The 14,790-nt window shown below is 32.0% G+C and overlaps 1 protein-coding gene across 1 annotated transcript; it reads left to right on the top strand.

The window, feature by feature from the left end:
• On the top strand, positions 1–3,977 carry LOC105762918 (probable magnesium transporter NIPA6). Its single transcript, XM_012580894.2, has 10 exons — positions 1–154; positions 318–550; positions 1,096–1,152; positions 1,281–1,371; positions 1,465–1,625; positions 1,718–1,845; positions 1,954–2,091; positions 2,476–2,568; positions 2,688–2,805; positions 3,414–3,977. The coding sequence occupies exons 2-10, from the start codon at positions 427–429 to the stop codon at positions 3,506–3,508; spliced, it is 1,005 nt and encodes a 334-aa protein (XP_012436348.1). The 5' UTR covers positions 1–154; positions 318–426; the 3' UTR covers positions 3,509–3,977.
• Positions 3,978–14,790: the final 10,813 nt, after the last annotated feature.

Raw genomic sequence — 14,790 nt, forward strand, 5'->3', positions numbered from 1 at the left:
AAAAGGAAAGTCAAGTGTACGCTAGTAGAAAACGTGTGAAGCAGAGGATCATTTAACCTACTAACTTTGCTTATTTGGCGGCCGTAAAAAAGTTTCCGACAAAAGACACGGCTGAACTAAAAAGAAAAATATAATAATATATGAATTGAAGAATGTAAGAGTCGTCGTCTCGTCTCGTCTCGTTTGTTTCAGAGAAAGAAGGGGGGGGGGATTTTAGATCTCTCTCCTTTGCTTTTATTATATTTTTCGCTTTCTCTTTTTCTTTCTGGAAAATCTCAGCTAAACTAAAAATCTCAACTAAGACGTTTGCTTTACAGAGTCAAAACCCGATTGGCGGGAATTGGATCCCCCACCTTCCAGTTTTGATCTTTGGAAAACAACAACAACAACTGAGCCACTGATTGATGTGATCAAATAGTGGAAGATATGGGATTGTCGGATAATTCCAAGGGATTGATATTAGCAATGGCGTCTAGCGCGTTTATTGGGTCCAGTTTTATTTTGAAGAAGAAAGGGCTCAAGCGCGCTGGGGCTTCGGGTACTCGCGCAGGTCTGTTTTTTCTATTTACTCCCTGATTTTCTGCGTAGCTGTCGCTCCCAATTTTTACTCATTTTAGTTTTTTTTTTCTTTGCTTAATTTTGATTTGACTCCTTCGTTTTTCTTACTGAAACGCTAGGATTTTGTTAATTGGATTAACTCGATGGATATGAATCTTGAATGCATTTAGTTAGGAACTTATTATTGAATTTGGGATATTCAGATACAAATCCTTCAATTTGGAAGTTAGTTTATGTAACAATTCACTATTGTTCGTATCAATTCATATTTTCATAACATTTGATTTCTTAACAATTTTATTGGATCATTAATCAGTAGAGAGTTTCTCCAAATTTCAAAATAAAAATAAAAATTGTAGCAACAACATTAACATAATTATCATCTGATGGTGTAAAGTAGTAAGTTTTGATTTGTTTTTTATTCTTAAGTACTGCATTGTGTCGATCAATACATAGCTTTTGAATTGTGCAATATAAGAATAGATAGTATTATCAATGTAAATGACTTTATTTTTAAATTCGTGTGGCTTAACGTAGGCGTTGGCGGTTATACCTACTTACTCGAGCCACTGTGGTGGGCCGGCATGATAACAAGTAAGTATATTACTTGAAATTAGAATATTTATTTTATTTTAGATTTTGTCCTCCAATATAAGCACAAATCCTTTTCCACCTTAAATTGGTTATTGAGTTTCATTTTGGTGAACTTGTTGTACAAATAGTGATTGTCGGGGAGGTTGCAAATTTTGTGGCTTATGTGTACGCTCCTGCAGTTCTAGTTACCCCTCTTGGGGCACTAAGTATAATTGTGAGGTATGCTTCTTTTGCTTGTGGTCACTTCTTTGGATTTGATTGGAAATCATTTATCCATTTTCATTAACAAGCACGCTTGATAAATTTGAACAGTGCTTGTCTGGCACACTTTATGTTGAAGGAAAGAATTCAGAAAATGGGGATTGTAGGATGTATTACCTGCATTGCAGGTTCAGTGGTAATTGTAATTCATGCACCACAAGAGCATACCCCAAGTTCTGTACAAGAAATTTGGACTCTAGCGACACAACCAGGTTTGGTCCTTCCCTTTTTATTTATTGCTCAATACTCATCAGTTGTAACAATTAATTAATTATTGCACCTTTTTACATGTTTCTGTTGGCAGCCTTTCTAATTTATGTTGCAGCTACACTTTCGATAGTTTTAGCTTTGATTTTGCATTTTGAACCCCGTTATGGGCAGACAAACATTTTGGTTTATTTGGGAATATGTTCCTTAATGGGTTCTCTTACGGTATGTAGATGTCCCTATCAATTTCTATTGATAATTCTGAATTGGACCATTTTAGTTGTTATCATGTTCTATGCACTATGTAAAAGCGTCCCTTTGCTTCTATCACAGGTTGTAAGCATCAAAGCCATCGGAATTGCTATAAAGCTTACATTGGATGGGATAAATCAGATGGCTTATCCTCAAACTTGGTTTTTTCTTACAGTTGCCGCAATCTGTGTCATTACACAATTAAATTACCTCAACAAGGTTTGCATTATTGATTTTTATGCCTTGGTGGTTGTCTGTTCCTATAAAATATAATATTTCCTTTTAAAAAACTATGCATCATGTACTGAAAAACACACCTGTACATAGGTAGCTAGCATACTTTTGTCATATGATGCATTAATTATTGCATGTCAGGTACAGCAACTTGATCAATTGAATTCATAACGGAAGATTTAGATGACAATATCCTATTCTTTATCTGAGAACTACATACAGTTTGTAAATATTTCTAGTAAGAAATATACATGCAAAGTGTAGCTTCTTCCAGAGTCTCCTCTGTTGAATGAATTTTGCATTTCATCTTTCTAATAGATGGCTGGTTCGCTTTTGTGTGTGACTGATGTGTATGTCTCTTTGTTCTAGGCCTTGGATACATTCAATGCCGCGATTGTTTCTCCGGTATATTATGTCATGTTCACAACTTTGACCATTATCGCTAGTGTAATCATGTTCAAGGTAAATTATTTAATTCATCCCTCTTGAACTTGGTTCTGGCACCTAATTGAGGTTGTGATTTACCAACAACTAGTGGAACTGAGCACAAATTGAGTGTTGTTATCTTGTCCTTTTTACAGGATTGGTCAGGTCAAAACGTGAGTAGTATTGCCTCTGAGATTTGTGGATTCATCACTGTGCTCTCTGGAACTATCATACTTCATGCCACGAGAGAACAGGAACCACCTCCTCCAGTGGGTAAGTGTAGAAATTTATATTCCACTCTCTTCTTTTTTGCTTCTCTTTCGGCGGTTATATACGAGTGAGAAAATTTGAAGCTATGCATTCATTATTTGCACTCTTTCCTTTCCTTTTTTAAGCTTTTAATTAGATAACGAAGTGGATAACTGGTGAACAACCATCTGCTGTTAGTAATTTTCCTTTGGTTTTGTTATCATTGTTGATTTGGTATTGCTCCAAGTCCGTTTACAGTTAGCCTTAAAATTTCAAAAAAGAATGACCTATTGATTTTATCTGGTATATCATTTCTACCGCCATACAAAGTGGTATATAAGAAATCCATCTTTCTTACAATTTAGTGGGCATATTCCATGGGAGGTAAGAGCACCATTTACCCATCCATGTATTGTTCCCTTGGTTGAGCAAAATTGTATCCTACTCCGTGTATGTGCCTGATAATTGATAGCCATACATGTTGCACTTTTACGGTAAAGTGAGACTGCAAAGCTGGAGTTAGTTCAACTCTCTATGCAACCTATTTGAAAAATCCTCTCCAATTATTCTAAGTACATTGTTTGCATGTTTCTCTTTTCGGTTGAGCTTATGGCAGAGCTTTTACATTGCAGGAACAGTTACATGGTATGTTAGTGGGGATTCGATGAAGAGTCCCGAGGATGAACATTTAATCACTCTACGCAGTTCGGAGTATTACGAGCCATGAGTATTCTTTTTAAGACGAGTGCATTGATCTCCCTCCGTTGACCTGGATAGAAATATGTGAACCTGTGAGAATTTGCAGGTGTTGGCCAAAGCCAGAACGGTAGTTTTCGTGCTATTCCTTTTCCTGACGACTTGCAAACTATTCAGTTAATGGATTAATGCATCTGGAATTCTTTGCATCACTGTGAACTTGGAAGGAGGAGTTGAGCAGTTGGGTATCGGTTCCCATATGACAGTGGTGATCTCATTTTCACTTACATTTGTAGATAGACAAAGCGATTCTTCTTTTTGCATTTTGTTGAGGTTGAGGTGTTGTAATGATTGGGGTTTTGTTGATTCTTTTTCATTGTTATAACTCAAAACGCTGTCTTGGTGTTTTTCTAGGTTTCAAGCATACAAAACATCTTTGCCATGTTTCATACTAATATAGTTTGTTGAACTGGAATCAAGCTTTTGATTATCTGTCCAAACCTTTGGGTTCCAGGAATCAGCTTTACAAGTCAGCAGCAACGTCGGCTTTTCTAGAAAAAGAGAGCCTGAGCAAATAGATGTCCCTTTTAAGAAACACTAATGGTTAAAATGGAGCCTCCAAACTTGTATTTGGTTGGTACTTGAAACTTTTATTTATTTTTACTAAGGGTCTGTTTGACTGGCAGTAAAATGTTTTCCATAAAATGATTTCTGGAAAATGTTTTACATTTCGTAAAATGACTTCTTGGAAAATGTTTTCGGTGTTTGATTGAATCATGTAAAATATTTTCATTGTTTGATGATTTCCGAAAATATTTTCCGAAAAGTTATTTTTAATATATTAATATAAGAGAAATTATAAAAGTTAAATATTATTTCTTAAAATATATTACTTATAAAAGTAATAAGGGAAATTATAAACTCTAGATGGATCCCAATAAGCCCAATTTACTTGAGGTTGAAGATATGATTTTGGATTCAAGACATGGGATATGTGATGCCAAAAGATGATGTTGGATATAAGACATGATATTCTAGGGTGTGTATACAATGATTCGTTCTTGATTTTTTGGAACAAAAGAGAGCAATTGCTTTGACTCCTAACCAATTGCTTTGACTCTCATTCCACTTCTATTTTTAGACCGCCTCTTCTATTATCAGAGAACAAAAGAGAGCAATTATCGACCGCCTCTTCTATTTTCACCTTCTTCATCTCCTAACCAATTGCTTTGACTCTCATTCCCACCGCTTTCCAATATCTTCTCCTCATTCCTCCGATCGCAACAAGAAACTTCCTTCCGATTCACTCAAATTAGCCACACATTCAAAGATCCTCTGTTGCTTCCCACTCTAAAATTTGATTGCTTTTATCCAAGAATCGATAATACCTTGATTTTGGTCAATTACTTCGCATTATTTTCAATCTCGCTTTGGGTCAATTTGAAAAGCAAGCTCATCGATTCTCGCTCACTTTCAATCTCGCTTTGGGTCATTCTCAATCAATTCCACACTCTCGTCTTGGAAACACTACGCCGATGTCATTCACTTGCTCCTTTTGGATCTTGATTGCCGAGTCGGATCGCCCGCTCCGAACCGACGAAGTGGACGGGATGGATACCATCTTGGGCTTAAGAGATCGAGGTCATGACGCCTCGGGCATTACCGTAACCGGATCCTCTAAAGCTTCTCCCATAGCGGGCGAAACGACGTATCGAATGGATTTTGGGCAAAAGCAAAATGGAATCCAAACAAAGCTTCAAGGAGAGCTTTTTCCATCAGATTGACTGCCGAGGGCTACACTTTTCGAGAATCGACAACTTCTCTCCGAAGGCCACTGCCATGGCTTGGAGGCGATTGTAGGCTTCGAAACGGGAAAAGGGAAGGAGAAGGGGAAAGGGGAGAAGAATGGGTCATTTTCCGGAAAATGTCTTACCGAATTCAAAACGGTAAGACATTTTCCTCAAACAAGAACTCCTTTTCCCGTGTTTTGTAAAATATTTTACAATTGGAAATCATTTTCCTCCAATCAAACATCGGAAAATGGGGAAAACCAATTCCGGAAATGGTTTTCCCCTATCAAACAGACCCTAAGTTTGTATTTGAATTTACCATCACTCAAGTTAGTATCTCTACATTAACATTGTTAGTTTGTGTTGGCATGACATTGATAGTCAATCCGATGCTATCATGTGGAACATAAATTAAAAAATTAAAAGATCTTTTAAAATATGTAAATTAGTAATAAAAATTATGTTAAAAATTATGTTAAGAATAAAAGAGGACAAATAATTGTCTAGATACATCTGAAGTTGGACACTCATTTGCTCAGATTCATTCTAGAGGTATTTTCTAGTAAGTTTACCTTGGAATGGCAATGGGTTAGACATCTGCAAATTTTGAAGTATCGAATCCACAAATTTATCTTAAAATTTGAATTCGCAAAATATTTGGCTTTTACTATCCAAATCCTAATTAAATAGCAATATTTTTCAGATATCTGAATCTGCAAAATTTAAAATTTTAAAAATAATATGAAATCAAATAAAAAATAATTTATAATATATTTATTCATTTTAAAGTAACAAAATAAAACTAAATAACAATCCAAACAAAACTGTCACATTTAAAAAAAAAATCATGAATAGGTTTACATTTTACAAGTAATGAAACTAAAAGAACCAAAAAAATAGAAACACGGTTACAAGAATGCACATAAACGGTCAAATGAGCAAAAAAACTAATTAGTCAAACGAGAAATTGAAGGCCGGTGGTCGGTGGTCGATGGTTGACGGTTGATAGTCGACGGTGCCTGTCAGGTGCTAGACAATGGTTGGGATAGCTTGAGAGTCGAGGGCTGGGGAGGTCTTGGGGAAATTTTAGGTTTTGGCCTTTTGGGAAAGCATAAATGGGACTTGAGAGTCGAAGGCTGAGGGCCGGAGAATCTTCGATTGGGGAAATTTTATTTTAGTTTTTCTTTTAATGAATTTTGAGCTTTGTAAAAATTTTTTCTTAATTTGATGTGGGTTTGTGTCGTGTAACACCCCTCGCCTAACCCGAACACCAGGTCCGAGTTACGAAATGCTACATTCATTGTCGGAGCAACTCTCATCAAATACACTGTAACTAGATCATTCAAACATTCCATGTTGTGATAGACACATTCACATTATGTACACAATTAAATCTGAGCCTAAATCGAGCTTACAAAAGCTCTTTTATAGACCCTAGCATGAAATGGGACCAAATTGTAAAGTTTTCAAAATTTTTGATCAGGTATCAATACCCTCACCTAGTACCTATACCAATTTGAGCTCCGGTGTTCAAAAAATTTGATTTAAAACCTAATATATCAATACCAGTCATTAAGGTACTGATACTTTACCTCTGTATCGATACCATTTTAAAATTCAATGTTTTGAAATTTTAAGAAAATTACTAAAGTACCAATATCCTTCTCAAGGTATTGATACCTTAAAGGAAAAATTTCAAAGTTTACATTTGGTACTTACTTCATTCCAAACCAAAACAAACCTTGCACATTTAGTGCAAATACACCAAATTTTCTTATGCAAAAATCATGCTAAAACATACCAAATCATTACATTACCAAAGCATTTAACCATTTTCCAATAAACCAAACCAGTAAGCCTCAATTTGTCACCAAATCATTTCAATTCAACTTATTCCAAACTCAATTTATATTACTATGCTTTTAAGTTATTCAATATCATCCGTTTCCATACCATGTCAAGCTCAAATATGCAATTTTAAGTACCATTCAGACAACTTAGCATATTACCAACTCACGTATACAAATTGACATTGACTTTCATAAGATCAAACATTATTCAACGTTCAACCAAAACAAACATTCTAGATAACAAACAACACCTATGTACATACCACATAACTAGGGGTGTTCAAACAGTTAACTGAATCGAACTAGTATTAACCGAATTAACCGAACTTTTTAATCCTTTAACCGTTAACCGAACCAAAATATTTCAATTAATTGTCGGTTAACCAAATTAATCGAAAGTTATATGTTTTTTTTTTGTTAAAACAAGTATAAAACATATAAAAAATTAATAATGTTTATTTGACCGAATTAATCGAATTAGTAATATAGCCTAATACATGTAATATATAATATTTTTGTTAAGTTAGGTTAATTACCCGATTTCGAACCGAATTAACTGTTAATCGAAATTATAAAAAACCTTTAATTGACCTCTAAATGAACTAGATCAATAACCGACTGATTAACTGAATTAGATCGGTTCAGTCGATTAATTTTGTTTTAACCAAAATTTGAACACTCCTACACATAACCGAGCTAAAAATGGTTAAAAGACTACCAAGTTGATAGCAGGACAGTGTGAGCTTCGAGACGATCCAGACATGTTCTGCAAGCTGACAACTATAAGGAAAAGAAACAACAGTATAAGCATATCGAATGCTTAGTAAGTTCATAGGCATAAAACAATAACTTACCTCATTTTACAATTTAATACAATATGATAATCAACTTGAAAATTTTGCCTAAACATGGCAACCATAGATCAACAATGTGAGTTCATTATATAATCAATTCTTATAGTAATTCAAACTTTTTAACATTACAGTTTGATCCAATACCATTCACATGAAATCAACAACTCAATACCATTTGCATAATTCACTCAACGTTTAACCATGTGTAAACCAAATTTATATCATTCCATTGTCATTTTTCATTTTCCATTAATCATTTATCCCAAAGAACTTTAATGAGCAAATTCAGATACACGAGTAACTATACCACACCAGATTGTTGGTTCGAGTTGGTTCGAGCAATAACTACACCACACCAGGACACCAAAGTGCAAGGTCCGTAGACTATCATATATAATCGTATAAAAATATGTCCATCCACCATACTAGAGTCTCCAAAGAGACATATAAAACTTGATAATCTGCAACAAATGCTGGATTCCGATATAATCAATAATAACTCTGTTCAATCACATACTCCATACTATCACATATATCTCGTACCAGCGCGTTATTAACCTTATTGGCATTCAACTCATGTCCTATCCTTTATTACATTCATTCAGGCACACTTAGCACATATAATCATTCATTTACAATTTAGTTCATATTTCACCTTTTTATACCAAATCGTGAACAATTCAAATTACATTCACACAACACAAATTCATAATTCAAGTATATATTACAATTACATATAACCATATCATATGAACTTACCTGACAAAAACAACAACAAATAATATGTCGAGGACTAATATGTAATTTTGCCTTTTCCCCGATTTTCCTCCGTTTGATTCAATTCTCGATCTATATGATAATTCATTTCAATTTATCAATTCCAAATATATTATAACATCCTATTATATGCATATGATAGTTCAAATTAATTTTTCAAAAGTTTCTTAAAGTGTTGCATTTGATTTGATTTAGTCCCTAAAACAAAATTTCCATAACTTTCAATTTTGAGTCTCGATTTCAAAATTGATCTCAATTACATCCTTCAGTAACTCTCTATTAACAATAATTATAGAAATACTACACCAATTTCAAAATTCATGCACTTTAGTCCCAATGTTAAAAAACTAGCAATTAAACTTTACAAACTAGTCCTTTTTCACTTCTAATATTAAAATCTAAAAATTTAATACCAAAAGCTTCAAGAAATAAACAATAAAAAATTTTAAAATTTTACAAATTGGTACACAGACTAGCTAAATCAAGCTCCCAAGACATCAAAAATATAAAAATAACAAAAAAAAATGGACTTGAAATCACTTACCAATTTAAGGGTTAAAGCTTGAAAGCTCAAACAAGGGTTTCTTCTTTCTTTGCACGGTGGGGAAGATGAGTAGGTGAGAAAAATGTTTAATTTCTTTAAACTTTTCCTTTTATGTTAGGCTTAATAATTAATAAATCTTAATTAACTTAAATTAACCCTTAGGCTTCCTTTGGATCTCCGTTTAACATAAGTATAGTGCATTTTCTATTGATTTTTGTGCAATTACAGCACAAAACTCCCTTTGGATGACCAAATTCCAGTGCGGTGGAAGGGAATAGATCATCCCACACCCTAAAATTCCCACTGCTCCATTTATATCCAGTTGAAAATTCAAAACTGCAAACGCTTACATGCCTTTTTTGTTTTTTTTTCATTTATTAATAAATTGAATAAAGAAAAGTAAAAAAAACACTTTGATGGTTAAAGAAAAAATAATAAACATTTTCCCCATTATTTTATAACAAACTAATATACGTTATTATCAAAAGAAATTTTAATTTACCAACTTTTAGATTATTTATTTTAATTATTTTGATTTAAAAATGTTAAAAATCCCATTTTATATAATAAAATATCGGAAGATACATTTTAATATTTTATTAAATAAATTTATAAATTCACGTATTTTTAATAATTTCGTAAAAGTAAAATAAATTTAAAAACTTCTATTATATATTATTTCTAATCTAATGTCCTTAATAGTCATTTTTCTATTCTCACTTTATCGCTACAGCTACGTTTAAATCTAAACACACACCTCGCCATTGTTTTTAATCTCACCGCTACAGTATTCAATCTCTCCACTACAATAATTAATCTCACTGCCACTGCTGTTTTTAACCTCACCGGAGATAAACACACCGCCCATCCAAACTAAGCCTTAATCATCTTAACTTAATCATCATTAAGCAATAATAAGGAGAGGATGGCATCATCATCCACCATCCAATAACAAAAATGCGTCCAATAGTCTAATTGGTCTCTAAACTAAATAAAAATCTATAGTGATTGAACTTTTATCACTTTTACGATTTAATCATTGTACCTTAATTAATTATCAATTCAATAAAATTACTAGACCATAATTCAGCATATTACTAAATTAGACTCGTAAATAGTAAATAATAATATTTACAGACTCGAATATTGGAAATGAGGTTCTAAACTGTCGTTTTTGACACCACTAAAAAATGAGCAACTACATATTGAGCTTATCCTTATGTGCCCAACTTCAAAGAAAATTAATAAAGTTTTTTTATTTTCATTAAAAATGTATAAATTATAATAATACTTAATAGTAGTTAGATTTTCATATTAAAACAATTCCTTAATTAGATTTTAAATTTCAAAATCTAAAATAAGTTTTATTTATTATATTATTGTCAACGGGTCTATTATTTAATATCTATACTTGTAGTCTTATATTAAACTCCGATCGAGTTGGTGATGAAACAATTGAACACCAATTCAATTGAAAATTACTAAAATACCATTACTTTACATATTAACAAATATTAAAGTAAGGATTTGTGTGTGTGTGTGTGTTTTTAGTAAAATGATACTATAACAAAATTTGAACTTACGACACGTTTGGTTAACTGGAATGGAATGTAATAGAGTTGTAATGGAATGCTATACTGTGGGAATGGAATAGAGCTGAAATAGAATAAACCTGTAATAGTATTACATTATTTGGTTGGTAAAATAATATTACCGAATAGGAATGAAATAAGTTGAAAATGACAATTTTACCCTTGTACTAAACCTAAGATTCTAAATCCGTTAGTTATTAATATTTATTCATAATTAATTATTATTTAATTATGTTTAGATGAAATTATTAGTATTTATTTTAAGTCTTCTACTTTTTTTTGTTTTATTTAATGACGTGTCATGTTATTATTCAACGATGGTGCATGAAATTTATGCATCGATGGTGCATCAAATATTATTATTATTTATATTATTAATAATATTTTAATAAAATTTTAAATAAATTATATTTATTAATAAAATAAAAGATATTTTGAAAACTATTTTAAATTATTCAATATAATTTATTAAAATATTTTTATAAGTCTAATATAAATTATATAAAATATAATAATTTTTTATTAAATAAATCTAAAATATTATTAAATATATTTTAAAAATAATATATTAAACTATACAACTATTTCACAATAAAACTATATAATAAGAAAAAATTCCAAACTCAATATTTAAAAATAAAAAATTCAACATATAACATAAATAAAAATATTATTTTATAATATTTCAATGCATACTAACTATTATTTAATATATATAATAAAACCTTCTAAAGAGTATATGTGTTGGTAAGAAAAAAATTTGAGCTATTTTTTTATCTCTAACGAATAGTTATTATATGGTAGAGGCGTTGAATTCCAATTTAGTGTTTTGGCGAATAAGATAGGAATGAAGATTAACTATTCAAAAGCTAAAATTAAACTAAACAATGGAATGAGTGTCCTTCTCAGACTTAATCCGGAATCGCATTCTAATTCCATCGAAGTAAACATACCATTAGGGTTTAAGATCCTTAATATAACAATATGCATTATAATAACTTAGCTGTATAAAGTTACAAATCATTACTAATCTACCTAATTATATAATGCTAATTGTATATATTATAATTGTTGATACACATTATCAATGGAAGTGGAGAAGGAGGAGAGGGAGTGGTGTGGAAGAAGGCCAGTTCACCCGTTCTAGAGTCGAAAGCCGGAAAGGAGTCCCCCTACTATGTTGATACTTAGGGTATTTATAGGTAAGTGAGGGTTCCTACCGAGTCCAAATTAAGTTAGAGATATAAGTATAACAATAATTGTACTTAAGGTTAGCTGCACGTTTAGGGTTTAAGGTTACTTATCATTAATACAAAAATGTACATTATAATAACATAGATGTATATACTATATAGAGTTACAGATCATTACTAATCTGCCTTAATTATATATTGTTAATGGTATATTCTATTATCTACCATAAAGTTAGTTACATTTAGGGGTGATATTGGTTTGTTTGGATTGGGGTTTTAGGGCTTTTTGAAGCATCCATCATAATTTGGTTTAGCTTAGTTTGGTTATCGAATTTTCCATGTTAAATTTTGGTTTTGAATATTTTAACTTTTTTTTTCAAGAACTGTGGTTTTTAAACTTGCATTCCCTAAACCATCCAAATACATTGATTCAAATAATTGAGTTATCAAATAATAAAAAAATAATCACAAATCTAGAATAGTTGAATAAAATATTAAAGAATATATATTTTCTCATGAAAAAAATAAACATAATTATATTAATTATATTAATTATTAATTTTATTTTAAAAATATTTATATTAACTTTTATATATCATTTAGTAGTTCGTGTGTATTATAATTAAAATTAAGTACTAGCTTTGGTTAGTGGCTAAGCCAGCTTCCTTTGTAAAAGTCCAGAGTTTGAGCCATGATAAGTATTTTGTAACCCTTACTCGGATTTGGAGTCGGATATTTGCATTCGTTATTCGAATATCGAATGTGGATTCAGATAATTTATTAAAAATATATTTGGAATGAATTTGGACACTTCAAGTGTATTTGGACAATAAGTTGTTCAGGTTCATTCTTGATGTGAAAAATATTATTTTTTTTAATTTATATAATTTTTATGATTTTTAATTTATATTTGTCACGTGTCATACTAAAATGCTACCACGTGTCACCATTAGATTGGTCATTTGTGTCACGTCAGTACAAACTAACGGTGTTAGTGCGAAGGTACCAATCTGGGTAACGAAATATAATTTCAAATATCGATTAGCTCCAAAAAAAGGTTCAAGTACCAATTAGGTACTTTTGGACAAGTTCAGGGGTAATCGGCATATTAACCCTTATTGTAACACCCCCGACCCGGCCTAGGAGTTTCGGCTAAGTCGAATGCATTACACCCGATCATTGAGGTGATCCTATAAAGCCTCTCTTTTACTTGCGTTGATTTGTATGAAAAATCACTCTTTTGTTTTAGGAAAACATTCATTTGATTTAAACCAACTTTACTTAACAATTCAACTACAATATTATTAATGTAAAGGTTTTGGAAAACGAGGTAAGGTTTTTAAGAAATGAGTTATCAAAGCTTTTAAGAATTTTATAATGCAGTGGAAAACATTTAAAGTAATGGATTTCTAAATGGAAAAGCAAAAGATGCAAATATCAAAGTGTTATCTAAGTGTCATGCCTTAGAATAAATAAGCTAAACAACTTCACCTTAGATATAAAAGCGAGAAATAATTAATAACTACAATCCTGAAAACAATTAAAGAAAACTTTAATAAAAACTTCAAAACAATAATAACAAAAAACGAGCTCCTAATCTGAGGTTCCTCCGATGCCTTTCTGAGTCCTAGTTTTTTGTGCTACTTAAAAGGGAAAGAAAGGGAAATGAGCTTATAACGGCTTAGTGTGAGACTAAATTCTAAATCATTACATATATTTGACAACAATAACACATATAAAATTCAGTAGAAATCGAAACATTCTTCATGAAACATAAAATAAATTTATGAATAACAATTATATATGATGCAACACATGTTTTAAGTTTCCACTCGTCCATCCTATTTGCCCACGAGTGTTGCTTGACACTCCAAAAACTCACTACAATAACTGGCCATCCGATTTGATTTCAGATGACGATGGTCGTTCACTTGTCGCCTGTGACGGTGACTTTTACTACAATAACTTACCATCCCGGTTGCCTGGTTTTGATGGCTTTTTAAACTATCATCTCGGTTTGGTTTGGTTTTGATGTATTTTAAATCTCCCATCCCGTCTTGTCTGGTTTAGATGACATTGCCGCCTACTTCGTGTAGTACTGACTTTTAGTGTGGACTTAATTTGCCATTGTCTCCTACAGAACTCCTGCATCCTCCATACCAGATTTCATGTAATTATGCACATAAATTTAGCATGTTCTATGCTTTTTATCATCATTTTATGCTACCTTCAATATTCCACACTGGCATTATAAGGCATGTATTTAAGCATACATTTATCTCATTATCACATAACATATAATTGGTGCAAGTAAACAAATAAAACACAGTGTCACATGCACAGGATTTTATGTGAATTAACAGTCTAATTATTTAACACATTTACAGGTTCACATGATCATATAGGCTTGTATGCACCTAGGGGTGCATATAGGCTCGCAAGTTCCTAGGGTTCACACATAGGCTCGCATGTAGGCTTGCATGTACCTATGGTTCGCATGTAGGCTCTCATGTTCCTATGTTCACATATAGGCTCGCATAATTCTATTGTTCGCATATAGGCTCGCATATAATCAACATATGGTTCGCATAGCATGGCTCGTACATAATAAACACTTGGTTCGCATATCACGACTCGCATATAAAATCAAATAAGTTCACATATATTATTAGTAAGGTGCTCGCAAATAATAGCATGTAAGGGGTTCGCATGT

This window comes from Gossypium raimondii, chromosome 12 (assembly GCF_025698545.1).
Source record: "Gossypium raimondii isolate GPD5lz chromosome 12, ASM2569854v1, whole genome shotgun sequence".
Lineage (NCBI taxonomy): Eukaryota > Viridiplantae > Streptophyta > Magnoliopsida > Malvales > Malvaceae > Gossypium > Gossypium raimondii.

Coding starts and splice junctions, on each gene's coding strand:
- LOC105762918 (XM_012580894.2), top strand. CDS start 427: ATGGGATTGTCGGATAATTCCAAGGGATTGATATTAGCAATGGCGTCT. Junction 1,153..1,280: donor GTGGGCCGGCATGATAACAA/GTAAGTATATTA, acceptor TTGTACAAATAG/TGATTGTCGGGGAGGTTGCA. Junction 2,806..3,413: donor GGAACCACCTCCTCCAGTGG/GTAAGTGTAGAA, acceptor TTTACATTGCAG/GAACAGTTACATGGTATGTT.